The 25,990-nt window shown below is 44.5% G+C and overlaps 2 protein-coding genes across 2 annotated transcripts in view; both read left to right on the forward strand.

Moving 5' to 3' along the window:
• The first annotated feature begins 10,088 nt into the window (after window positions 1-10,088).
• On the forward strand, window positions 10,089-11,433 carry C26H2orf66 (chromosome 26 C2orf66 homolog). Its single transcript, XM_057758346.1, has 2 exons — window positions 10,089-10,211; window positions 11,254-11,433. The coding sequence occupies exons 1-2, from the start codon at window positions 10,089-10,091 to the stop codon at window positions 11,431-11,433; spliced, it is 303 nt and encodes a 100-aa protein (XP_057614329.1).
• Window positions 11,434-16,388: 4,955 nt separating this feature from the next.
• Gtf3c3 (general transcription factor IIIC subunit 3) overlaps window positions 16,389-25,990 on the forward strand; it is a 32,356-nt gene continuing 22,754 nt past the window's right edge. Inside the window, exons 1-4 of the mRNA XM_057758686.1 lie at window positions 16,389-16,562; window positions 17,455-17,557; window positions 20,652-20,839; window positions 25,095-25,218. Of these exons, the coding sequence (XP_057614669.1) occupies window positions 16,461-16,562; window positions 17,455-17,557; window positions 20,652-20,839; window positions 25,095-25,218 (517 nt within the window). The 5' untranslated portion in view covers window positions 16,389-16,460. The remainder of the gene's footprint in view (window positions 16,563-17,454; window positions 17,558-20,651; window positions 20,840-25,094; window positions 25,219-25,990) is intronic.

The raw sequence follows: 25,990 nt of genomic DNA on the forward strand, positions 1-25,990 counted from the left end.
TGAAGACTGGAATTTAAACAAAGGCACACACACACACAGCACAAGTGTGAAGACTGGAATTTACAAAGGCACACACACACAGCACAAGTGTGAAGACTGGAATTTAAACAAAGGCACACACACACAGCACAAGTGTGAAGACTGGAATTTACAAAGGCACACACACAGCACAAGTGTGAAGACTGGAATTTACAAAGGCACACACACAGCACAAGTGTGAAGACTGGAATTTACAAAGGCACACACACAGCACAAGTGTGAAGACTGGAATTTAAACAAAGGCACACACACAGCACAAGTGTGAAGACTGGAATTTACAAAGGCACACACACAGCACAAGTGTGAAGACTGGAATTTAAACAAAGGCACACACACAGCACAAGTGTGAAGACTGGAATTTACAAAGGCACACACACAGCACAAGTGTGAAGACTGGAATTTACAAAGGCACACACACAGCACAAGTGTGAAGACTGGAATTTAAACAAAGGCACACACACAGCACAAGTGTGAAGACTGGAATTTACAAAGGCACACACACAGCACAAGTGTGAAGACTGGAATTTACAAAGGCACACACACACAGCACAAGTGTGAAGACTGGAATTTAAACAAAGGCACACACACAGCACAAGTGTGAAGACTGGAATTTACAAAGGCACACACACAGCACAAGTGTGAAGACTGGAATTTACAAAGGCACACACACAGCACAAGTGTGAAGACTGGAATTTACAAAGGCACACACACAGCACAAGTGTGAAGACTGGAATTTACAAAGGCACACACACAGCACAAGTGTGAAGACTGGAATTTAAACAAAGGCACACACACAGCACAAGTGTGAAGACTGGAATTTAAACAAAGGCACACACACAGCACAAGTGTGAAGACTGGAATTTACAAAGGCACACACACAGCACAAGTGTGAAGACTGGAATTTACAAAGGCACACACACACAGCACAAGTGTGAAGACTGGAATTTACAAAGGCACACACACACAGCACAAGTGTGAAGACTGGAATTTACAAAGGCACACACACACAGCACAAGTGTGAAGACTGGAATTTACAAAGGCACACACACACAGCACAAGTGTGAAGACTGGAATTTAAACAAAGGCACACACACAGCACAAGTGTGAAGACTGGAATTTAAACAAAGGCACACACACAGCACAAGTGTGAAGACTGGAATTTACAAAGGCACACACAGCACAAGTGTGAAGACTGGAATTTACAAAGGCACACACACACAGCACAAGTGTGAAGACTGGAATTTAAACAAAGGCACACACACACAGCACAAGTGTGAAGACTGGAATTTAAACAAAGGCACACACACACAGCACCTAAGATGTTAGGCATTGCAATGCATGTCTGAAACCCCAGTGCTGGCAGGTAGGAGACAGAGATGGGGTCCACGGAGCCTGTTGGCCAGCCAGCCTACTAAATCAGTGAGATCCAAGTTCAGTGAGACACCCAGGTCTCCAAATATGAGGTAGAGAGCCAGTGGGGTGGCTCAGTGGGTAGAGAGAGGGACTAGCCGCCAGGCCTGACAACCTGAGATCAATCCCCCAGAACCCACGTGGTACAAGGAGAAAAGCAAGTCCCTCAGGTTATCCACATATATACACGGTGACGAGATCCTTACATGCAAACACACGCGAGAGAGAGAGAGAGAGAGAGAGAGAGAGAGAAAGGTCTTACTGTGTAGCCCTGACTGTCCTGGGACTCACTCTGTAGACCAGGCTGGCCTAGAAATCACAGAGATTTGCCTTCTTCTGCCTTGTTAAGTGGTTAAAGGTGTGACCCACCATGCCTGGCAAGATACTTTTCAAAAATAAATGCGTGATAAAATAAAAATAATGTGCAGAACAGTTGAAGAAGATACCGGCCATTACCTTCTGGTTTGCATCCTGGTGTAGGTATGCCTGCGTGTATGCAAAACTTTAGGACTGTAGTAATATCAATTCAGTTTTCAAATCTTAATTCTTTTCAGCGGCGAGAGAGGAGATAATCTCTTACTGCTTTCATTCTAGTCCAGCTGACAGGAGTAGATGTGAATATTCTGGGCTTCGTGTAGGTTATTACTATCGTTTTAAACTTGCAGCTTCGTGGATGCAGTATTTTGAAGGTGCCTCCAATCTACAATAGTCAATTCAAACAAAGTATAGTGTATTTAGTAATGTGGTCCGTGAATGCTTTCACTATCCCACATATACTACAATGTCGCCTTCATTGCATGCTTAAATTCTGAAAGTGAATAAACGCATAGACCAGCTACAGGAGTCCCCTGCGAGCCTCTTTACATGGCAGAACTCGCTCTCCTCCCGGAGTCCACCCTTGTACTGCTAAGCCAACTGTGATACCAAGGAGTGCTTACAGGCATAAATGTCCAGCTATGTATAAACGCATGCTCCTGCCTCCACATCCCGAGGAAGTGGTGATCCTACGTTACAGTCTCCCAGAGCGTGAGTCGACGGCACTGGGATCTCTTGTCAAATGTCACCACTGTTCTGGTGAAGTCCATTAAAAGAGCTGTGTGACACTGAGCTACAGGCGCTGGTTTCCTCTGTGCCAGAAGCCGAGCCGTATGGAAAGTTGGTCAGGGTCCCCACTTTCGACCAGCCTCCGAGATGCTGCCTCTCTGCACCCTGCATTCCTGTTGGGGACGTCTGAGGACCAGATGTTTTGGCATCCTCTCTGAGTAGGCCAGCACTGTCGGGACCTCATTTGTGATCTGCTGGGTAAGGGAGGCAGAAACGAGAATGGCCGGCTGCCTTAGCAAGTTCTTGTGATACTGAAGCTCGTCAAGCCTCCACGAAAGCCGGTGTGTGTGACGTTTGACCTGGAACCTGGCCTGATTTCTGGGATGTGGAGAGCTCACAAACATGGCTCAAATCTCTTTGGGCGCGGCCGGCAGTAGCTAGCTTATTTTCTAGACTCCCCGAGGTCCTACATACAAGAGAGGGAATAGAGCTTCTTCCGTCTTGCTGCTGCGCGGCACAGCTTTAAGTTAACGTTTCAAAGAGAAGTTAATTCAGTGGGTCGGGGTGACCCCGAAATGCCGCATCTGAAATCCTAGAAGCTGAGAGTAATATCCAGAGTTTAAGGCCACCAGGCTACCCAGGGAGACGCTCTTGCAGGGGCGGGGGCGGGAAAGCAGATACTGGAGGAGGAGGGAAAAGAGAAAAGTAAATTAATTTTCATGAGACTGTAATGGAGTAGGAGAGCGCTTTGGTACCAAGTACCACCAGCTGGCCTCCTCCATCAGTGCCTCGGTTTGCAGGAAGAGGAAGGAAATCACAAGAAAGCTAAAAGGTGGAAGGGAAGCTATTTTAGCAAAACCTCCTCAATTACTGTGGCGTCTCTTCAGATTTCTTGCATAGCCATTTGAGTTTCTTTTGTGCTAGAATTCCTGCCAGATACATTCAACTTCTTGTTCGATTTTAAAAAAGAAAGGAAGGAAGCTAAAAGTGTTGGTGGGGGACCTTGCAAGAAAGGAAGTGGGCACAGAGAAATTAAGCAATTTGCATGTAGCGGAGCCCAGACAATGCTACCTTTGATTACCCAAGAAAAACACCCTCGACTTCAGGCTGGTGGCGTCTAATAAGTTGATTTCACATTCTCTGCTGAGATCCTTTCTGGCCACACCCATTATTTCCTTTTCACTGGAAAAAGTGTTTCCAATGTTCTACCCAGAGATCTCTTTCTGCTCTCTCTGTTTTAGAGATAACATCCAAGCCTGGCTTTAGTGTCTTCTTCTTGGTAGATGACTCACCAGGCCAGACAGACTTGTTCACGCAATAAAGGACTGAGTCAGCGTAGTTCATTTAGCTCAAGTCTGTCCTCACCTAAAGACTCCAGCTAGAAATATCTGCTCCCATCCCGGGATGAGCATTTAATCTTGCTGTAATGCATCTGGCACAAAGGATGCTCTAGGTAGAAGGTTTTTCTCTTCCAGCCCTCTATTGTCCGCTGCTCTGTTCTGTGACGACTCCAGAGATGGGTGCTGCCTGGCAGCTCAGTTTTCAGTTGGGACAAATGTAGTTCTCAAACCTTCTACCTCATCGCACAGCTTCCATAAATAGATTGCCCCCAGCGAAGACCCTCACCCATGCATATGAACTACTTTGTTTGCTTTGCACTTCCCCTCAATACTGTGTTCTATCTCGTGTGTGTGTGTGTGTGTGTGTGTGTGTGTGAGAGAGAGAGAGAGAGAGAGAGAGAGAGAGAGAGAGAGAGAGAGAGGAGAGAGGAGAGAGAGAGGAGAGGAAATAGAGAGGGGAGGGAGAGGTTAATGGGAACAAAGGGAAAACGTGGCGAGAGCAGGTCCTAATGTTCTGTGGAGCGTGAGATAACTGACTGTCTAATTCAAGAGAGAAGAGTGTTTCCAACGCAAATGATAGTGTCATGTCATGGGATCTGCCCGTGTCTGCTGCCAGCTCAGACTTGGCATCACTTGCTGGAGCCTCTGACCATGCTAACTCCTCGGGCTGAAGGAGCAGTAGGTGGAGGCCGTGTGGAGTCCACAGAGAAGTCCTGGTTGATGGCAGCGGGGAGGCTGTCACTTAGAAAAGGAATAAGGTAGGTAGAAAAGGAATCCGATGCTGTTTAGGTAGGTTTCCCAGGGACGGCATGTGAGGGACAGGGCTCACCTCAGTCCTCACATTACCCAGCACCCCACATATGACGTCACAGTGCCTGAAGCCACCACCCAGCCTTACTTCCTCTCCTGCCTCAGCCTGACTGGGGGAAGGACAAGGGAGCCAGAGGGTGCCACTGTCCAGGACTCACAGGTCTGCTTTTGTGACTGTGTCCCTTCCCTGTAGATGGAGGCCGCTTGTTTGTCCCACCCAGACCCAAAATAACCACACAGAAACTGTATTAATTAAAACACTACTTGGCCAATCAAGTTATTGCTAGCTAGCTCTTATATCTTAACCCATTTCTATTATTTTACCATGAGGCTTGTGGTTTACCAGCAAGGTTCTGACATGTCTGTCTCCTGCAGCAGTTACATGGCCTCTCTTTGACTCTGCCTACTGTCTCTGTGTATCTTTTCCAGCCTGGCCATTGGCTGAAAGAAGCTTCTTCATCAACCAATGACAATAAAACATATTTACAATGTACAGAAGGGAATCCCACATCACCTCCCCTTTTCTGTCGAAATAAAAAGGAAGATTTTAACTTTAACATAGCAAGATTACATATAACCAAACAGGTATCAAGCAAGACTTACAGTTACAATATTTATATCTACTTTACCTTTTATCATAACTGAGGAAAACTATAACTATCTATTCTCCAACTCCATTAAAGACTCCAGAAGGATATAATATCACTTAAGTAAACAGGAAGTGCATTGTAAGCAACTTCCAAAACTCTAGAATTGACAGAGACATTGGACAGTCACCCAAAGTTCTTTTGTAACATTGGGGCACCCATCTTCAGCCTATAGGCCCATATCCAGCAGATGTTTCCATGAAGCAGGAAATTTGAACGACTGTTTTGCCTCTATTGGCAGTTTGTCAGTCATTTTCTTCTGTGTCCTGCAGAAAGTGTCTGGCAGACTCTTTCATGAAGCAGGAACCCTGAAGGACCGTCTCACCTTTAGGCAAGTCATTGAACACTGTGGACCATACTGAAGCATCCCAGAGTGCTTCTTACAAAAGCAGGGATGATTTCTGTGTCAGTTAAAATATCTTAAATAATGGCCAGGTAGTGGTGGCACACACCTTTAACCCCAACACTCAGGAGGCAGAGACAGGTGAATCTCTGAGAGTTTGAGGCCAGCCTGGTCTACATAGCCAGTTTCAGGACAGGCTTCAAAGCTACACAGATATAGCCTGTCTCAACCCCCAACATATATATATATATATAGAGAGAGAGAGAGAGAGAGAATGTATCTTGAATATTTCAGAATCTTAATAACAAATCAGAAGTTTCCTCTAGATTAAACAGATGTGAAAATTTAAAAACAGATAGCAGCCACTATTAGCAGAAATATAGAATGTCCCTAAGGACATCTATTACATAATAATAATTATGTATTATTATGTAAATATTACATAATAATAAAGGACATCTATTACATAATAATCTTACATATTATTGTAAGATTCAGGTGACATCGTCTCTGTGAGAGAGATTTCTTTGAACTTTCTCAGAGGCAGACTGGATTTTTGAAAGAGGAGTACACGTCAGCCCCTTGTGCTCTTTGGTTTGCACACTCAGGATGCTGTGGACTCATCAGCACTTGGGAAGGGCTGGTTTGGGATTTGGTTGACTCTTTCCCTTAGGACAAAGGCTTGCTGGTTATGTCTCAGCACTCACAATCCATGAGCACCACAAAGAGACCCATTTGCGCAATTATTCCCCACTCTACCCAAAGAAATACCTGTCTGAACTTGTCCTCATGTTTTTTTTCTTCTCTGAAATGACTCTTTTCATCTTTTAAAATATATACTTGGAAATTTGAGGTTCTATTTTAAAATGCTATCTGTCCCCAAATACTTAAATAGCTCTACTAATGGGTTAAAATATATGGCCCATTACAAAATTATGATTCATGAATGAGGGCTCATGTAATTTAATAGCCTGATATCATCTGTTTTGTATTTAAAAAAAAAAAAAACTTTAAAAAGTACAGGTTTGCCCATGCCACACCACAGCTCAGGCTCATGACAGACTTTTCAATCAAAGCCCTTCTCACCTGGCAGTGGTGGCGCACGCCTTTAATCCCAGCACTGGGGAGGCAGAGGCAGGTGGGTCTCTGTGAGTTCAAGGCCAAGCTGGTCTACAAGAGCTAGTTCCAGGACAGGCTCCAAAGCTACAGAGAAAACCCTGTCTCAAAAAACAAAACAAAACAAAACAAAAAAAGCCCTCCTCAACCATATGCTGAGTAATAGAAAGAGCTCGGCTCCATGGGGAGTCCTAGATCTCCCTGCCTGTGATTCCTGCCATCTCCCCATTCCCAGTCTTCTTTGCCTGTCGTTGTGAAGCATTAATAAAATCCAAGAGACTTAAAACGACAGAAATATACTCCCTCCTTTGTAGAGGAGGAAGTCGGTGATCTGTGTCAGGGAGAACAAGTGGAGGTGTGGGCGGCAGTTGGAGGCTCTGGGAAATGGTTGGCTTCTTTGCTTACGGCTTCTCTCGGTTGCCAGCCTTCTGTGACTCGTGCCTTCGTCTCTCACGTTTTCAAGGCCATCAGCATGGAATCTTTTGAAAGTCTGTGCCCTTATCTCCTTTCCTCGAAGTGACTGGATGCGTTTTGCATTATGAGCTGGTCAGGAGCCTATGGGACAGTAGGCTGGCGGCTCAAAAGCGATTTGTTTCTGTGGTGAATGGAGGAAGTCCTAAGTGAGTGTGTAAGGAGTGGAGGAGATTGTGAGTGGGTGTGTGTTTTAGCCGTACCTAGGACCCCAATGTGTCAAACCCATGGAAGTTGGAAAGCCTTCGAGACTCCGAGGACTGGCAAAACATTCCTCTGGCTCACATGTGAGTGTTGGCCGTGTCTGTAGTAACTACCAACCCACAGCTTCTCCTCCGGGACGGCTGAGGACTGAAACTGCGCCCTTCTAGAGAACTATAGAAATTACTTTAACCCACTTCCTTGTTAGGCTGTAGTCATAAGCCCCCCCCCCCCCCACTCAGCTGTACCGTCTTATGCCTCCTCAATTCAGGCAGCCAAAATAAACAATGAGGTGCAGTCAGTGCCCCCCAGGAGAGCAAGCACAGCCTGCCTGATCCCAGCCTTCCTGGAAGTGTGTCTTTGTGCCTGCCCATCCCTTTCTTCACTCCCTGTTGCCCCACTTGGGTTTTGAGAACCAAGCTATACTGGGCATAGTTGACAGAGGTTTCTGTCCCACCAGGTCCCACAGCCGTTTAGTCCCAAATAAACACACAGAGGTCTGTATTAATCATAAACTGGCTGGCCTGGTAGCTCAGGCTTCTTATTAACTCTTATAACTTATATTAATCCATAATTCTTGTCTGTGTTAGCCACATCTTGCTTGCTCTGTGTCTGGGTGAGGACTGCAGACTGAATCTTTCCTCTTCCCAGAATTCCCCTGTTCTTGTTGCCCCGCCTCTACCCCCTGCCTGGTCGCCCCATCTACACTTCCTGCCTGGCTACTGGCCAATCAGCATTTTATTAAAATACTGAGCCTCACACATGGTAAAGGCTCAGTAACACGAGCCAGGAGTGGTGGTTCACAGTGTAGTTACTGGGCCCACGAGACTGAAGCAGAAAGATTGCCTATTCGAGGCTAACCTCTCAGAAGAAAGAGAGGGAGGGAAGGAGAGAGAGAGAGGAAGGGGGGGGAGAGAAAAAGACATCTTCTGATTGAACAAAAAGTGAACAAAAGAATGTCAAAAATTTGCTCATAGTCAAGGCCGCAAAGCTGAAACAATTTCAGGTTTTTTTGTGTGTGTGTTTGAGACAGCATCTCATGTACTCAAGGCTGGTCTCAAATAAAGATGTAGCCTGGTCTGTCCTTAAATGGCTGAACATCCTATTCCTACGTGCCAAGTCCTGAGATGATAGGCATGCACCAGCTCAACAAACCCCGGCAATTACTGTAATTTACAACTCCCGTCACTGGACTTCTGAACAATGAGTTTGTCCTGAGTTCTGTTCAGAATCCTTAGAGCCCCAGCAAATTCAACAGCTGTCGAGTCCAATTTCTCTGCCGTACCATTTCCTCCAGATGGCTCTTATTTGACAAGGGCGTGTGGTAGGTACAGTCATTTTTCATCTTCCTATGAAGGATATGCTATCTGGTGGCTTCATCTTGAATGGGCTATTATAGCAAACCATGCCACTATTTCTAAGAAGAAGATACCATGTGGAGGTCAAAAAGAGCAATTTTGTCATTTGCAATAGAGTTTCTTGATTAAAAAAAAAATGCTGTTAATCTGAAAACTGATGTCTCTCAAAGTACATCTTATTCGGTGAGGTAGTCATCGCCGTCCCCGGCCTGAACAAGAGAAAAGCGAGAGCCTTTGCTTTGTGGAGGTGGCTCGTGTGTTTTATAAAATTCGTGTAATACGGCTAGTGGTTCACGAGGCAGCTGAGGCACTTAAAAGATAAATAGGTCACCCCTGAAGATGCCGAGCGATTTGCTTCTCAAGGGTCTTTGTGCCATGGATGAAAGCGGAATCATTATTTCTGAACTGCCTCTGCTCACGTCAGTGACTCCCTCTTCCAGCCTGTCCCCTGGCTATAAGAGCCCAGGAACTGCTGACAGATCATAGGCAGGGTCAGGCGAAGCCCTCTCCAGCAACGTGGTAAGCTTTATTGCCTCTGTCTGTGCTCAGCTTCTATGCCCCACCTTGAGACAGAAAACAGTCTCAACTTATCTCTGTCTGTCTGAGATATGTTTGCTGGGAACATTTCTCAGTTGAAGGCACTTTAAGTATTCTTTCTGGTTGCTATTTTCAATTCTTCTTCCTTCTTCTTCTCCTCCTCCTCCTCCTCCTCCTAATTCTCCTCGTCTTCCTCATTTTCTCTCGCCCTTTCTCTGTATCTGTCTTTCTCTCTCCCTTTTTGTAGTACCAGGGATTGAACCCAGGGCTTTGTGAATGCTAAACCATCACTCTACCACAGAGGTTTATCCGTCCGCAGCCAAAGTACTTTCTATTTCTCTGCCATTTCATGTTCATAAAAAAAGAAAACAAAAAAAAACCCTGCAGACTTAAGACAAGATTTTTAGACTTATTTTTTAATTTTAAATCTTGTACTGTTTTGGATATTAAACTCTCTCTCTATATCTATATACACACTCTTTATATATGTATGTATGTGTATGTATATTATGCAGATTGCATACCCAGGCTTTCTAGGGACAGTCCCATCGCTTTGCTCAGCACATCACAGTGTTTCCATCACTGTGAAGTGTTTTAAGCTAGTCCACTGGATTTCAAGAGTCTCATTTGCAGCCGACCCCCCCAAAATGGTTATAAAACTTAGGCGAGCCAATATGCTCTTTCTTCTCCTTTATCTGCCTGGATCCTTGTGTTTCTTTCTCTTCCCTCTGACTGTCTTCATGACCATAGTCCCGCCGTTTCACACAGCACCATGTCTAAAGCACCCCTCCTGCTGCTCTGGGCTGCCCTGGTACTGAGCAGCCATGCACACGGAGCCGTGCTGAGAAAGGAAGACATGTGGAAGCCGCTGAGCAACCCCAGAAACAGAGAACTGGTAAGAACACGCCTGGGAGCAAGGACTGAGGGATGCAGCCAGCACCTCCTGAGAATTATATGGCAAATAGCCAAGGCTTGAGAAGATTCTCATCAGGACAGGACTAGATGTTGCTCCCCCTAGTAGCTGGCACCCTAATGGTTCTCCAGCTGATTTACATTTGTTTCCATATGCAGAAACAAGTTTATATTAGAAGTCGGTTTATACATACACAGCGTATCGCATTTGTCAGTGATCTTATCTATACCCCAGGATCAGAGCATTGGTTTCTAACGTGAGTACAATATAAAAAGGGGATTGCGTCCTAGCTTAGGGTTGGGAAGTTTGCCTAGCATGCACGAGGAACCTGGGTTTGGTCCCCGGAACAGCAGGAAAAGGGGGAGGGGGAGACGGAGAGCAAGAGAGAATCACTTTTTGTAAGGCATACACGGCATGGAAGACATATATGGTAGAACGATTTGCCTCACGACGGCATTTGCAAAGCTTGTTTGCAGAAACTGGACGTGGATCCTGGGCGGTTATCAGTTTCAAGCATACAGGTATCTAGAAAACAGAATTCAGAAGATCAGAAGAATACTCTTTTAAAAGGATGCCCAACTCGACAAGAGTGTTGATATGACTATTTCAAATGTAGTTTCAAGCTGCTAGCACAGCTTCTAGCCATACCTTTGCTGAAGGGTATCTGAAAACAGACACAGTAATGCAGGGCAGTAACTGGGGTCTCCTCAGGCGGAGAAAGTGGGGTTCAGTTTCATCTCTGACCTTGCTGGTTGGAGAAGGTTCACTATAAATCTCTGCCAGAAGTGTGGCTTCATGGATTTATGCCTTCCCTTGGTTGCTACCAAGAATGCTGAATTGCCCTGTGAGGGCTGAAATGCCAGAAAGCGGTCAGAAGCTTCAAGCCTCTCTAGATTGTCAACTTCTCGCTTCTCTGGCTAATGCTCAAGTCAGTTCAGGGAGGAGGAAGGCGGGAAACAAACACGGGACTCTGGGCGTTAGGGTGTTCAGTCTATAAGGCACTGAGCGTTTTCTCTGTCTTTAGTTTTTCAGAAGCCTCCAGGCCTATTTTAAGGGTCGAGGACTCGATCTTGGGAGCCTTCCAAATGCCTTCCCCATGGATGAGGACCCCAGACCTCTCCCTTTCCAGGCGGAACGTATCGCTTCTGCATTTGCAGATTACGAAGAGCAGAAAAACTCCCTCCCTAGTTCCCACAAGGGCTGAAAGCTCATTACCTCTGATCCCAGGTAATGCTGCCCCTTTGGTCCCAGGATCTGCCCAAGCACACAATCATGCAGGAGACATTTTGACAGCTTCCGTTGTACTCATCACTATTAAATAATGAGATTTGACTCAGGCATTTCGTAGTCTGTTTTTTTAAAAAAATACATGATAGTAATGTCACTGAAGAGAAGCCCATTCAAATCATAGAATTGTCATTCTTAGGAGGATTTTAAAATTGATGGGTAGCACATAGTCTTACTTCTGCATTTTTTCCCGATCTGGCCATATAGGTAAGTTACATGGAAAATTACATGTAAAGAAATAGGTTAATGACTTGGACTGAATGGTAAAGTTACAAGAGCAGCTCTTTTGAGGAAAAGCGTTGTGCATATCTTTGATCTTGAACTTCCTCACCTAGAAAAACAAATCACAATATTAGCAAAGATAGCATTTTTCTTGTAGGAAAACATTTAAGATATATTTATAAGTTTTATAGGATTTGAATTTCATTTTTTGCACTCTTTTCAAACAAATAGGTATGATTTTAGAAGCGGTAGGCATGTTATATTCAAAATATTATTATTCTAGCTTGTTTAGCTGACCAATGAAGACAATGGTATCATAATTAAAATCTTTCCCCATTCCTCCAAAAGTACATGGATTTCTTGTGAGTTTGCCTCACTGTTCTTTTCTTTCCATGATTATTTCTCTTAAATGTAGCAGGGAATGATTGGTAATTCTAAAAAAATGGGATTGAACTTGTGGAACATGCACTTAAATGCTGCACTAAAAATGAGAAAATAAAACAGGACAAACAATGACATAAAGAGCCTTATAAAGTGATAAGACAAAAATGATAAAGCTGATAATGTTTACAATTGATATTACATAAATCCCATCTAAATTAGATAGCCTCTCATTTAATGGTTCCATTTACAAACTGTTTAGCATTTTATCAAAAGAGACACAAATCCCTCCATTATAACATTCCCCCCCCATTTTTAATGTGGGGGAAAACTCTCTTAACCAATTCCTCCCTTTAAGAATTCCAAATTGTCTTATCAATTCGACCAACAATACTGATGAAGATGTGGGGCTTATTGCTGCTGCATAGAACAGCGAAAGCCTGACTAGTTTGGCAACATCCCAAGAAGGGGGTTCAGGGAGAGCCTGCAACCCACAGTGGAGAGAGAGAGAGAGAGAGAGAGAGAGAGAGAGAGAGAGAGAGAGAGAGAGAGAGAGAGAGAGAGAGAGAGAGAGAGAAGCACAAGCAAACTGACTCTCTGAAAAATGCACAGGGAATTGTTTGGAAAAAGCATGTGTGTTGGGGGGGAGGTGAGCTCATGAAGGCTACAACAGAAAAGTTCCAAACTTGCCCAGAGGCTTGGGGACAAAAGAAGAGAAAACCCATATATGTGGGACATGTGCAACACCAGCCTGTGCTGGTGGCTTTTTCATGAATTTGTACCCCAAATGTTGGGTGCCAAATGTAGCATGAATAATAAAAACCCAGAGGCAGATATTGTCTTTCTTGTCTTAGACTGTAACTCTCTCTTACGTTTTCAGGTGTCACTGTGTTGAAGCTGCAGAAAAGCTTTTCAGTAGAAAGATTCAACTGTGGCTGGAGTCTTGTGTGTGTGTTTTCCCTTCCATATTAGCCAATTTATAGCAATGTTATTCTACATTTCCAGATTATACATCGAAACAGTTGGGCTTTTGCAACATATGATACTGACATGCATATTTCAGGACTATTTCCCCCTTTGTGACCATAATTATCTAGTGGAAGATTGCATGTATTTGGATGAGTCACAAAAATACAACAAATGAAATAAAATAATTTTCCAAATTAGATATTTTCTTGAAGCCTGATTTAAAACTGTCTTTTTCTATTTATTACCTATTATTAATCAATATTTTTATTTAAACAAGGTGTTTACTTTTTACTACAGTGTACTATACATAATAGGGATTCAGACCTGTTTACTATCGTTTATAATATATAATAGAGGTTCAGACTTAGGATATTTTTTCCTTCTAAAAAAAAAGGTAAGTCCCACTTTTAGTTTGTGCTCTTGAAAGATCTCATCACCTACTGGGTGAGGGTGATGCGTATCCCAGTGAAATAGGAAATAAACAGGATTCTAGTTGCTGCAAGGTCTCTGGGAGATGCTTGCTAATAACTGCCACATGTCAAATATTCCACCTTCACCCTAACTTTACTTTAAATATGAGTCACTCAACAAGGGACAGTGGCAAAAGGTGAATTCCCTACTCCTCCAACCAAGTCACTCTCCTACTGAGCCATTCGGGGTCCACATTTTCATTTGATATGGCTACTTTCCTTGTGCTTTTATGAATACTGGCAGTGTTTTCTGTATGATCATTGTCCACGAACTTACACAGCATTGCTCTGGTATCATTTGTCTGTGTATTTCAAAACGTTCCACTGTAGCTTTTTGAGAACTGTCGATGCTGAATATTGATATGGGTTTCTCCTCTGTGTGTTGTGATCACCACTGATTAATAAAGAAACTGCTTTGGACCTACAGCAAGGCAGAACTTAGCTAGGCGGGAAAAACTCAACTGAATGCTCGGAGAAAGAAGGTGGGGTAAAAGGAGGCCGTGTAGTCCTTCCGGAGACAGATGCTGGAACTTTACCTGGTAAGCCACAGACACGTGGTGATACACAGATTACTACAAATGGATTAACCAATAAGAAGCTAGAGCTAATGGGCCAGGAAGCGATTTAATTAATACAGTTTCTGTGTGATTATTTCAGGGCTGAGCAGTTGGGAACAAACAAGCGGGCCCCTTACTACAGAGTATGTAGAATAAAGTACTTGTGCACCAAGTTCCGAGTCTAACTTAGTGCATTCTACTGCGGTTAGTGACTTAAGTGCTTGCCTCTGGAGGGTTGTGAGATGTTTGTTAGCAGCAACCATTATGTGACTCATTCGTCACTCTCCAGAACCTAGCCCATTTAACAACTGGGTAGCAGTTGTTCAATGAATACTTGTTAATTCAAGTGTGCCTTGACATCCTTCACACAGTCCTAAACATAAAGCAGAGGACACTGTAGTTAACAAGATTGTTTTTCCACCATTTAAAAAGATAAGCGATTACTATTGTGTTACTCCTCATTAAACTATAGCAGCTTATTCGGGTAAATGGCTGGGTGAGGTGTTCCTCGCTTCTGTGACATTCCTGAGTGGGACCAGAGGCCATTTTCCCTTCCTCGACACCGTTTCTCATCCAAGCGAGGGTTGATTAATTTCAGAGACCTTGAAACTGATGGGCACCCACAGGAGACTCTCTAGGTATGAGCTTGTGAATCGCAGGTCAGAGGTGTGTGGCCTTCAGCTTAAAAATTCTTCCCCAGAGTATCTGTGTATCCCATACTGGATACCCAGGAGGTCCCGAGTTGAAGGGTTTCCTCTGTTGGAAGCGAATGCACTTCAAGTGTTATAGACTGTCAAGAGTCCCGTGGTACATTTCTGTATAGGTCTATGTGGACTGTCAAGAGTCCCGTGGTACATTTCTGTATAGGTCTATGTGGACTGTCAAGAGTCCCATGGTACATTTCTGTATAGGTCTATGTGGACTGTCAAGAGCCCCGTGGTACATTTCTGTATAGGTCTATGGCAACCTTTGCCCTCTGGGTTTGCTCTTCTTCAGCGAGGATTCCATTTCCAGGATATGGCCCATTATCCCCTGTTCTGGATCTATTAGTCAACAGGAGCCAACCTAAGCATTTATGTGTTGAGTGGTTAGTTACCGGGTGACCACCCCTCTTCATGTTCTGTCTCTTTCCCCTTTTGGAGTCGGTCCTGGCTACAGTCCTAACTTCTTAGGCACAGTTCCCCAACTTCCTGAAGACTTCAGGGGAGTAATCCTCACAGCAGTTTCTGGGGATTACATTAACACACTCCATCTGCTCCTGGATGTTTTTATGTCTGTGTAGGACACTGAGGATCCTCAAGGAGTCCTGAGATCATTTTTTGTCTTCTGTTAGTCCTGCTCTTGCTGGTCCTGTCCTCTGGATTCTGTCATTTTGTTATGGAGCACCTTCACCTGGATGGTCATAAAGATACTCAGAGACAGGTTCCCTGTAGCTTCTCTGAAGTCCGGGAGTGGGCTGAACTCGACTCCTTTACCCAGAGTTCCAAAGGCTCTTTTAGTTTCATCCAGCAGACTCACAAATCGGTTTGAGCACGTGCTATCAGGCTAGTCAGGTTTATAATGGCGCATAGACTAATGTTCTCATGGACGGTAGGCAGTGCCCTTAGAACAGGGCAAAGAAATGGCTGTAAGAGGCAAAACACAGGAGCTCCTATGAGAATGAAAATGTCTGCCCCCGCCCCGTGCCCGTGTGTGTGTGTGTGTGTACTTATGTTTATAGGTAGTGTCTCTAGAGTAGGACAAAGAAATACCTATAATACAAGAGAAGATGCAAAACACAGGAGCTCATAGGAATTGAAAAGAATCCTCCCCATCCCCCTCCCCATTTGACCCTCACCTCCACCCCTTCCTCTCTTTGGTGATCCCTCCCCCAAATCTTTCCACCTCAGGTGTTGTCCTTCTCCCTTTCATATCGCATGTGTTCTATGACCCTCCCCACACCTCTCCCTTACACCGCTTTTCTTCTCTCATAGGTTTCGAAGGATTATTTTGAGAGCTGTATGTAACAGGCACCCTAGGTGAGGGATCTCATTCCCTTTAAAAGTCTGAGTGTTCGGGACAGAAAACTGATTGACGTCAGAGCTAGAAACCCAAGCGAACGCGCTGGCCTGTGCTGCAGCCCAGATTAAGTCTCCTTCCGCCGGTAGCTCAAGGAAAAGCCGGCCTTTCCGATCTTCTCTGCCTGCCGGAAGAGGCGTGGGGTCGAGAGCGCCGGCGGAACCCGAGTGCGCGGCCGCGGCGCGAGCCGGGGAGTTTTCTGCGGCGGACGCGTCTCTCCTTAGCGCCCAGTGGAGCCCGGGTGTTCCCGCTTTCCCGGTCGGCTACCTAGCGTCTACGCCGCCGACATGTCGGGGTTCAGCCCGGAGCTTATCGACTACCTGGAAGGCAAAATCTCCTTCGAAGAGTTCGAAAGGCGGAGAGAAGAGAGAAAAACCCGGGAGAAGAAAGTGAGTCGGTGGGCCCCCGGGGCTCCTCGGTCTGGTTTCCCCAAAGCGGCGGGCGTGCGGAGCCCGGGGTGGGCGGGGGACTCGGGCTGGTTCCTCCTCTCCCAGAAATTCCGATTTTCATCCTGCACCCCCGAACTCAGCGCCTCTCAAGACATTCCCCAGCTCATAAGCTGGCCTCGGTGGGTCCCAGCCTCCCGACTCCTTAGTGTTGTTTGGTGATAGCCCCGTGCCCTATGGTTAACTGGAGGAGTCTGGAGCCACGGTGGTCTTGACTGGTCCTAAACCTGGTCTTGCCACTAGTTTGTCACCGTGGACGGGGCACGAACGCGCCACTGTTCTCTAGGAACCGGACCCTTTGTTTTCGTCATACGTACAGTGAGTGGTCTTGGGGGGCCAAACCTCAAGGCTTCCAGCTTGCTGGACAAAACCGCCCTCCATTGAGCTACATCCCAGGTGTGCCCGTTTTAGATGAGTCTCGGTGGTGCAGTTTTATCCTGGACATAAAAGTGAACTTAATTGCCTGACAGCAAGAACATCTTTTTACAAATTTTAGTAAATATCTGAACTTAAAAAATTGTTCTCACTTATTTGAAGGCCAGTCTGTTGACTTTTGAAGTTAGCCCGTGGTTTCTTACTGATTCGTGGCCGCCTAAGCACCCTATGTTTTATTTATTTGTTAGATTAATGAAATTCAAGTATCTTTATCCTATACATATTTGCAAAGGACTTACATAAGGTTAAGACTTAAGTACTTTGGAATACGCTGAAAGTATTCAAGTTTAGATTCCACACCCCACAAGTGGAGGCTCAAGTTTTATAAAGGCCCGGTCCCAGGCCGGGAGAGTTAAATCCGTGTAAGTTTTTGAACGGTTGAACTAATATTCAATCACAGAGCGTTCCAGAAAAAGGAAAACCATCACCCCAAGAAAACGCAGAAGTCCCATCATCATCAGGAATTGACTCTGCCAAATCCCAGGACAAAGATGCCAATGAAGGTGTGTGGAGTTCGTTTGCTGCTAGCTTTAAATGCTAAGAGCCCTTAACCACTTGCTTTCACCGTAAAAATAGCCTGCTTTTATTACCTGGTTTATCAGTGTTTGGCACATAGTAGCTGCTTAATATTTATTTTTTAAACGGTTGTATGTCATGGTGGCTGTTTTGGTATAGGTCCAGTGTTGTGGGGTTTAAAATTGATGCCAGCGTTTGTTCAGGTCCTTTTTATTGTCATTTGCTAAGTTGACCTCAGTGGGAGCGTTCTTGCGGACCGTAGCAGATTGTGCCACTGCTTAGATGGCACTTCACGTACATCATCGGTGTTTTGGTGTGCTGCCTCGCTCCAGCAGCCAGACTGGGTGCTTTTAGTCAGCTTGGCGCAGACTGGAGTCACCTGGGCGGAGGGACCTGTTGGTTAGTAGACATGTCTGTGGGCCATTTTCTTGACTCATGATGGATCAGCCCACTGTGGGTAGAGCACTCCTGGCCCGGAGGTCCTGGGTTGTATAAAAAAGCAATCTTAGGAGCTTTGGAGAACAAGCCAGTGAGCACTGTTCCTGCGTGGTCTCTGCTGCGGTTGTACCTCCAGCTTCTTGCCTTGACCTCCTCCTCTGGCTTTCCTGGATGATGGCCTGTCACCCTTAAACCGCTTATGCCCTTTCTTCCTTAAGTTGGTATTGGTTACTGTTTTGTCATAGCAACAGAAAGCAAACTAAGCCACAACCCTTAGTTTCTCATATCCAGATATTATAGTTGGTTAGTACATCTGGACTAATTAAGCCCATCACAGCCTAAATGAGTATCTAAATGAGTGCAGATATTTATTAGTTTCTATTGATTGATGTATATTCCTACTGATCAGAATGCCGATCATATCCATTTGCCTCTGTCAAATTACTTAGGTGGCTTGTGTCAATTAGAATGTGGCTTCATGTTTAGGGACCTGGTTGGTGAGCTCAGCTTAGCTCGACTTTTGTGTGGTACTTTTGTCTCTGAGCAAGTAAGCTTTTGCATGGAAAACTCACACTTTATTCCTGAGTTTCTGGACCCTGTTGGAAGAAGAGACAAGGAGACGGTATTGAGCTTAGTGTCTCCCAGGCAACTGGGGTAGGAAGGGGCTGAAGAAGCCCTGGCAGCCTGTGGGTCCTTCTGACCAGTTAGGGAAAGCCAGCTCTTCAGTAGATAGTCTTTGGGGGTACACTTACAGCCATCCTTAGTATTTAAGACCATTAGGCCTTTCATTGGGGAAAGAGGGAGTGGGAATGGGGTCAGCTGAATCCGTTTCTAGTGGATAAGAACTGGCTGGCCTCAGCTGAAGTCATTTCGTCAGTCAGTTAGAGCTAAGATACTCCTCTTCCTCAGGACAGATTGTCCCGACTCTTTTGAGACTCTTGGTAGTGTAAGCATATATTCAGAGTAGATGACAGGTCTCCTTGGACAAGCTCTGGCAGAATCTACAGATTGGAAAGATGAGGTCTCTAGAATCGTGTCTTTTTCCTCTTTGATGTTTCTGAATACCAAGTTTTAAGATCATTTCCTACTTACAACACAGACTGGGCATTTTAATTTCACCTGCAGTTCATTGCTGATTTATAAATCTACTGTCCAGTAATCCCAGCAGCTACTGGGGAGACTGTGACAGATGGATCCTAGGTTCAAGACCATTCTGAGCTACAGAATGAATTCGAGGCAGCCTGAACTTACTGAGACTCTGTCTCAAAAAGAAAAGGGGAGCTGAGGATACAACTCAGTGTAGAATACTTCTCTGGCAGTGTATGCAAGGCCCTAGGTTCAATTCCTTGCAACTTATGAGTTTTTTTTAAAGCCTTGTATCTAATAGCTTTGCCAGGTAACTCTGTATTCTGTCAATTTGTGTGTAGAATCTTTTGGATTATATAATGTATCATGTCTTTTGTGTATAATGATAATTTTATTTCTTTTCTTAAGCACGTGTGCATATGCATGTGTACGTGTGCATGCGTGCCTGTGTAAGGAGGCCGGAGATGGACATTGAATGTCTCCCTTTAGCACACTCCAGCATGATTTTTGAGATAGGGTTTCTCACTGTCTCAGTCATTGCTCTATTACTGTGAAGAGACACCAGGACCACAGCAACTTGTACAAAGGAAAGCATTTAATTGGGGGCTTGCTGACAGTTTCAGGGTTTAGTCCATTATTGTCATGTCAGCAGGTGTGGTTCCCTCCTAGAACCTTCTAATTAAAGTTACTAGAAGCTGTGCGTAGCTTAGAGGAACAGAGGATGAGATTTTCACCTGTTGGCCATTGACTGCAGGGTATTTAAGCCTACATGGTGCTAATAAAGAGGGGCTTTGGTATCAGTGTTTGAAAGTCTGTGTGTCGATCTGACTCTGCGTCTGTGTTCTCAGCCTCCAGCCCCTTGCCCGAAGCTCGCTAACTGAGGTCTAGCCCATAGAGCAGCAGACTGGGCTGCGGTGTGCAGCAGGAGGGGCTGGGCCTAGGTGGGCTTTTGAAACTTCAAAGCCTACCCGCCCTCTATCCTACCTCCCAAAAGGCCGCACCTACTTCAACAAAGCCACCCCTCCTAATCCTTGGCACATAGTGCCACTTCCTGGTAACTAGCATTCAAGTCTATGAGCCTGTGGAGGCCATTCTTATTTCAACCCCTGCACTCCCTAAACCTGGAGCTCACCAATTGGCTAGATGAGTTGGCTGACAGGCTCCCATCCTGTACTCAGCCTCACGCCTCTCAGGTTGCAGTTGCAGGCTCAGTTGCAGGCTACCGTGTCACTGGGCTCCCTTAGGTCCTAACTGTGCCTTGGGACGGATGCTGTCTCCCTTCTCTGCTTGTTCTTGTTACTGTGTGTGCTTTTGCTCTTTCTTTGCTTGCATGTCTGGATGAGGCACAGAGGAGGAACCAGCCTTTCCTGCAGAGTGAAAGATGTGGCTTTGCAATAGCTTTCTTTTCTCTTTGGGGGGTGGGGAGGATGTTCATTTGCCATTACTTTCAGGTTTGTTGTTGCTGAGGTTAGGAATTTGTGCTCCATGAACAGGCAATTTTTTTAAAGTTGTTTTACTGATTTCCTACCCCCACAACTTCAATGTACTGTTCCTTAGGAGAAACATCAGATGGAGTGAGTAAGTCAGTTCACAAAGTGTTTGCTTCCATGCTCGGAGAGACTGAAGATGATGAAGAAGAAGAGGAAGAAGAAGAGGAGGAGGAGGAAACTCCTGAGCAACCCACCGCAGGCGATGTGTTTGTGTTGGAGATGGTTCTCAACCGTGAAACCAAAAAAATGATGAAAGTAAGCTGTTAATTATTTTAGTTCTTATAAAACTATAAGAAAGTGATATGGTCATTGAGCAGGAAGCTTTCAGTTATACTTGGGAAATAGTTCAACAGTAAGAACAAAAACTGGGATGAAACTGTCGGTTACTCATTTCTTTCTTTTTAAAATTTAACTTTTATTTCATATATGTGTGTAGTTTCTGCCCACCAGTAGCTCCCAAATAAATACACTGAGGCTCCTATTAATTAAAAATGCTCAGTCAGTAGCTCATGCTTATTACTAACTAGCTCTTACAACTTAAATTAACCCATTTTTGTTAATTGTTGTGTTGCTACGTGGCTTGTGGCTTTACCTGTCCTTCAGCTGTCTTGCTCCCTGTGTCTCCTGGAGACTATATTGACTTCACCCGTTATCCTCCCAGCATTCTCTGCTTGGCTGTCCTGCCATACTTCCTGCCTGGCTACCAGCCAGTCAGTTCTTTGTTAACCAATGAATGTAAAATATATGGACAGTATACAGAAGGACTCTTCTACAGCATGTGTGTATTGTATTTACATCATTTCCCTTGTCTTCTCCCTCCAAACCCTCCTGTGTCGTCTTTGTGCCCCCTCTAAAGTCCCAGTCTCTCATTATTCTTGTTACGTGTGTGTATGTGTATGAGAGAGAGAGAGAGGGAGAGGGAGAGAATGAGAATGAATATATTAGTACAACTTGCTGTGTTCATTTACTGTTGCTCTTGTGTCTGTGTCTAGGGCTGACTGCTCGGGAGTGGTAACCTATCGGGTTACTGATCTGATTCCCCTCCCTTTCTCAGCAGCACTGATTGCTGTAGCTCTTCATCTCGGGCTGGGCCCCTGTGAGATCCCCCCCCCATCCACATTGGCCTGTCAATTGGCACTGTTATTTTTCAGGTTTTACTTAGGTAACCATACACTGCCATATGTAGAAGACACTGTTTCTCAGCACACCTCCTGGTTCTCTGGCTTTTAAAACTCTTCCCACTCCCTGTCTGCAGTGTCCCCGAGCCTTAGCTGTAGGAGTTGTGCTATAGACTGCCGTTTTGGCCAGCTGTGGCTTTCTGTCGTCGTTCCCTGTGCTGCAGAAAGAAGCTTTGTTGAGGGTGAGAGCTGCTCTTACCTGTGGATGTAAGGAGGAATGTTTAGAACCTGAAGTTATGCTGGTTTAGGAAAGTAAGCTCTTCTAGATTCCATGGCTCCACCAGTCATGAGGAGCTGCCCAGGTTTACAGAACCGGGCATGCATTCCCTCTGGTTGGATGGGATTAGTCCAGTAAGGTGGCCACTGGTCACCCCAGAATATATAGATGCCATTATTGCACTTTCCAGCGTGTCGTGCTTCTCTGGTCATAGTCATGGTTTGTAGGTTGCATACCGAATATGACTGGTTACTGGATATTATGAGAGCTTGTCTCCATCTGTTGGAAGTGTGTTTTGTCTTCAGCAAGAGAATCTTACCTTTCTTGTAGGCAGTCCAGGGCCAAGGAAAAAAGCCTGTATTGTTTTGTAGGGGTGGGGTGGGGCCTTTTGTACTTTTCTGACCAAGGACTCAAAAGGACACTTCTATACCTGGCATTGGGTTTTTTGTTAGATAAACTATCACTCTTGGGGGGAGCATTATCACCCTTAGTGGCTAACTTCATTAAATACACACACACACAAACACACACACACGTTTTACGTAAACATATCACTGTGAATCGTATGTCTTTTTCAAGCATCTTTTGTGCCACCTACCCCCCTTCCCTGGTAAGTCTTCCTCACCTGCTTTTCCTATTTCCCTTTCATAGCACCTGCGCCCCGCTATTCCCTTCGCTGGGTGTAGCACCCTTCCTCTCCTGCCAGGTAAATTTCACGTGTCCGAGTTACTCCAGGCTGTAGCACGTCTGGAGACTTGGAGCTGGGATCCATAAATAAGAGAGAACACGTGGCGTTGGTTTTTCTGGGTCTGGGCTCCGTGCTCAGCATAATATCTTCTCGTTTCACCATTTACCTGCATATGACAGGATTTCATTTCCTTCCTAGCCCAATAGTGTTCCATAGTGCGCACTCACCGCATTCTGATTATTAATCCACCTGTTCCAGGCCATTCGCATTATTTCTTACCTGTTGTGAATAGAGCGTCGGGTACCACGGTGAGGAATTACCTGTGGAGTAGGGTCCCTGGGGTATATGCCGAGGCATGGTCTAGCTGAGTTATGTGCTAGATGTGTTTTTAGCTTTCTGAGGAGTCTCCACACTGCTTGTGGAGTGGATAGTCCAGTTTAGTTCCCACCAACAGTGGCTCCTCCCTGCCCTTGCTCCTCCCCCAACCCTGATGTTTGCTGTTTTGTTAATGTGCCATTCTGATAGATAAAATCTCAAAGTTGTCTTTATTTGCATTTTTCTAGTAGATAAGGATGATAAACACTTCTTGAGATATTTCATGGCCATTTTTATTCCTTTTGAGAACTCTGTTCAGATTTCTTTTAATTAAGTCATTTGTTTTGACTTTTTTTGAATTCTTTATATATCTGGTTCTTAATCTTCTGTCAGATGAACAGTTGACAAAGTCTCCCCATTCCATCAGATTCCTTTTCACTGGGTTGATGATTTCCTGTACTACGGCCTTCGGGTTTTATGAGGTCCTTGTTTCCTGTTCATAAAGGCCTGGTTTCATGAGGTCCCTGTTTCCTGTATTAAGGCCTTCTGCTTTTATGCGGTCCCACTTGTCAGTTGCTGGTCTTAATTCCTTGAAAAGTGGATCCTGTTGAGAAAGTCCTTCCCACACCTGCCATCTTTCTTCCGGCAGTCTCAGTTGAGGTCTGTGATCATCGCAGTTAGTTTTGTGTGGGTGGTAGATTTGGGGTTAATTTTATTCTATGTGTGGACATCCAGTTTTCTCAGCATCTTTTGTTAAAGATGTTTTTTCTCCAGTGTATGTTTTTGCATCTTTGTTATAGTCAGGCAGCTGTAGTTCTGTAGACTCATGTTTGGGTGTTGTGTGACAGTTGGTCTGATGTCTGTCTGTGTCAGTGTCGTACTGTTCTTACTGTTATAACTCTAATATGTCTTGAAATGTAGAAGGGTAATCCCTTCAGCATTGGCTTTTTTCTCAGGATTGTTTTGGCTATCCGGGGTTTTTTGTGTTCCATATAAGCTTTTGGATGGTGGTGTTGTTGATATCCCCCCTATCTCTGTTAAGAACCATTAGGGTATTTTGATTGGGATAGCATTGAATCTATAAAATTGCCTTTGGCAGAATGATTATTTTTACAATATTCTGCCAATTCATAAATTGGAGGTCCTTCAATCTTCTAGTGTCTTCTTTAATCTCTTCAGAGGTTTAAAGTGTCATTGTAGAGGTCTTTTACTACCTTAGTTAGGTGTATTTCTAGAGATTTTCTTTTCTTTGAGGCTACTGTGAATTGTCATTTATTTCTTATGCTTCATTTTGGAGAAATTTTATGTAAGACTATTGTTCTTATGTCAAATGTTTTGTAGTTTTTGCTACTGAAAAACCTATAACTCAGTGGGTTTTTGTTGTTGTTTGCCAAGTTTTGTTTCTGATGAATTTTCAAGAAGGACTTTCTAGTAAGTGTTCTCGTATGGAATGACACGGGATCTAGTAAGTGTTCTCGTATGGAATGACACAGATCTAGTAAGTGTTCTCGTATGGAATGACACGGGATCTAGTAAGTGTTCTCGTATGGAATGACACGGGATCTAGTAAGTGTTCTCGTATGGAATGACACGGGATCTAGTAAGTGTTCTGTATGGGATGACACGGGATCTAGTAAGTGTTCTCGTATGGAATGACACGGGATCTAGTAAGTGTTCTCGTATGGAATGACACGGGATCTAGTAAGTGTTCTCGTATGGAATGACACGGGATCCATTTTGTTGTATGATGATACTGTTGTATTGGTCAGCAGCTCAGTAGTTCCTGGCCATTTGACAGTTTGTATTTAATTGTGCTATGAACTTTCAACTGTAGGAAGGTTTTTGTTTTGTTTCTTTTTGTTTTTGTTTACTTATTTTTTTGGTATTCCTCTTTGGAGAATATCAAAATAATTTTGAACTTTCCTGCATTTGAATTTTAGCTTGTTTTGTGTAATTAGACATAATTAAGGCATTAGAATTATGACTGAGTGCCTCGTTCTGAGTTTAGAAGATTTAGAAATTTTAGAAGGAAGTTCCCATTATGTTTTCTGTGTGGATTTGGATTGAACTCTGAGCTTTATCTTAATCTCCATGTTGTTTTCCTCTGAACAGGAGAAGAGGCCTCGGAGTAAACTTCCCAGAGCCCTGAGAGGTCTCATGGGCGAAGCCAATATTCGCTTTGCTCGAGGAGAACATGAAGAGGCGATATTGATGTGCATGGAAATCATAAGACAAGGTGTTTTCTGCAGGACTTTATTGATAATAGCTAATTGATTGACATTTTTAGCAAGTGGGGAAGCGTTTGATTGTGCTATGTCTGTAAAATCCATCCAGAAGTGAGGGGTGGCTGTGGTAGTAGGAGCCTGCCACTTTTCACACGGATAGGAGTTACTGGGAAACGGGAGCCTCGGTGTGAGCCAGTGAAGACCAGTAATGTCTTCTAAATCTTTCTGGCCCCTCCCTCCTCCAGCTTTTCATTTTAGGTTTTTAGCCTTTTATAGCATTATCATCATCATCATCATCATCATTATTATTGGTTTTTTGAGACAGGGTTTCTCTGAAGCTTTGGAGCCTGTCCTGGAACTGGCTCTGTAGACCAGGTTGGCTTCAAACTCACAGAGATCCGCCTGCCTCTGCCTCCCGAGTGCTGGGATTAAAGGCGTGCGCCACCACTGCCCCGCTTATTTATTGCATCTTATAACTGTTTATTTTGGAAAACACTTTGACTTTACAGCAGTTGTTGAGATCTTTTTTCCATGAATAATATTTTAGGAATATAGATTACCCAGGTCATTTGACACCCAAGACTGAGGTGCTGTCTGGTCCTCTGTGTGCAGATCCCCGTGTGCAGGTCCCCCGAGTGCAGGTCCTCTGTGTGCAGGTCCCCGTATGTATTCTTTCTCATGGTGGAGGAGTTTGCAGCAGTGCAAGCTCAACCGATGCTTCCTGGGTAAAACACCCGAGCTTTTAGGCCATATTTGGCCTTGGTAAAAAGAGATTTTCACAAG

Source organism: Chionomys nivalis, chromosome 26 (assembly GCF_950005125.1).
Source record: "Chionomys nivalis chromosome 26, mChiNiv1.1, whole genome shotgun sequence".
Taxonomy (NCBI): domain Eukaryota; kingdom Metazoa; phylum Chordata; class Mammalia; order Rodentia; family Cricetidae; genus Chionomys; species Chionomys nivalis.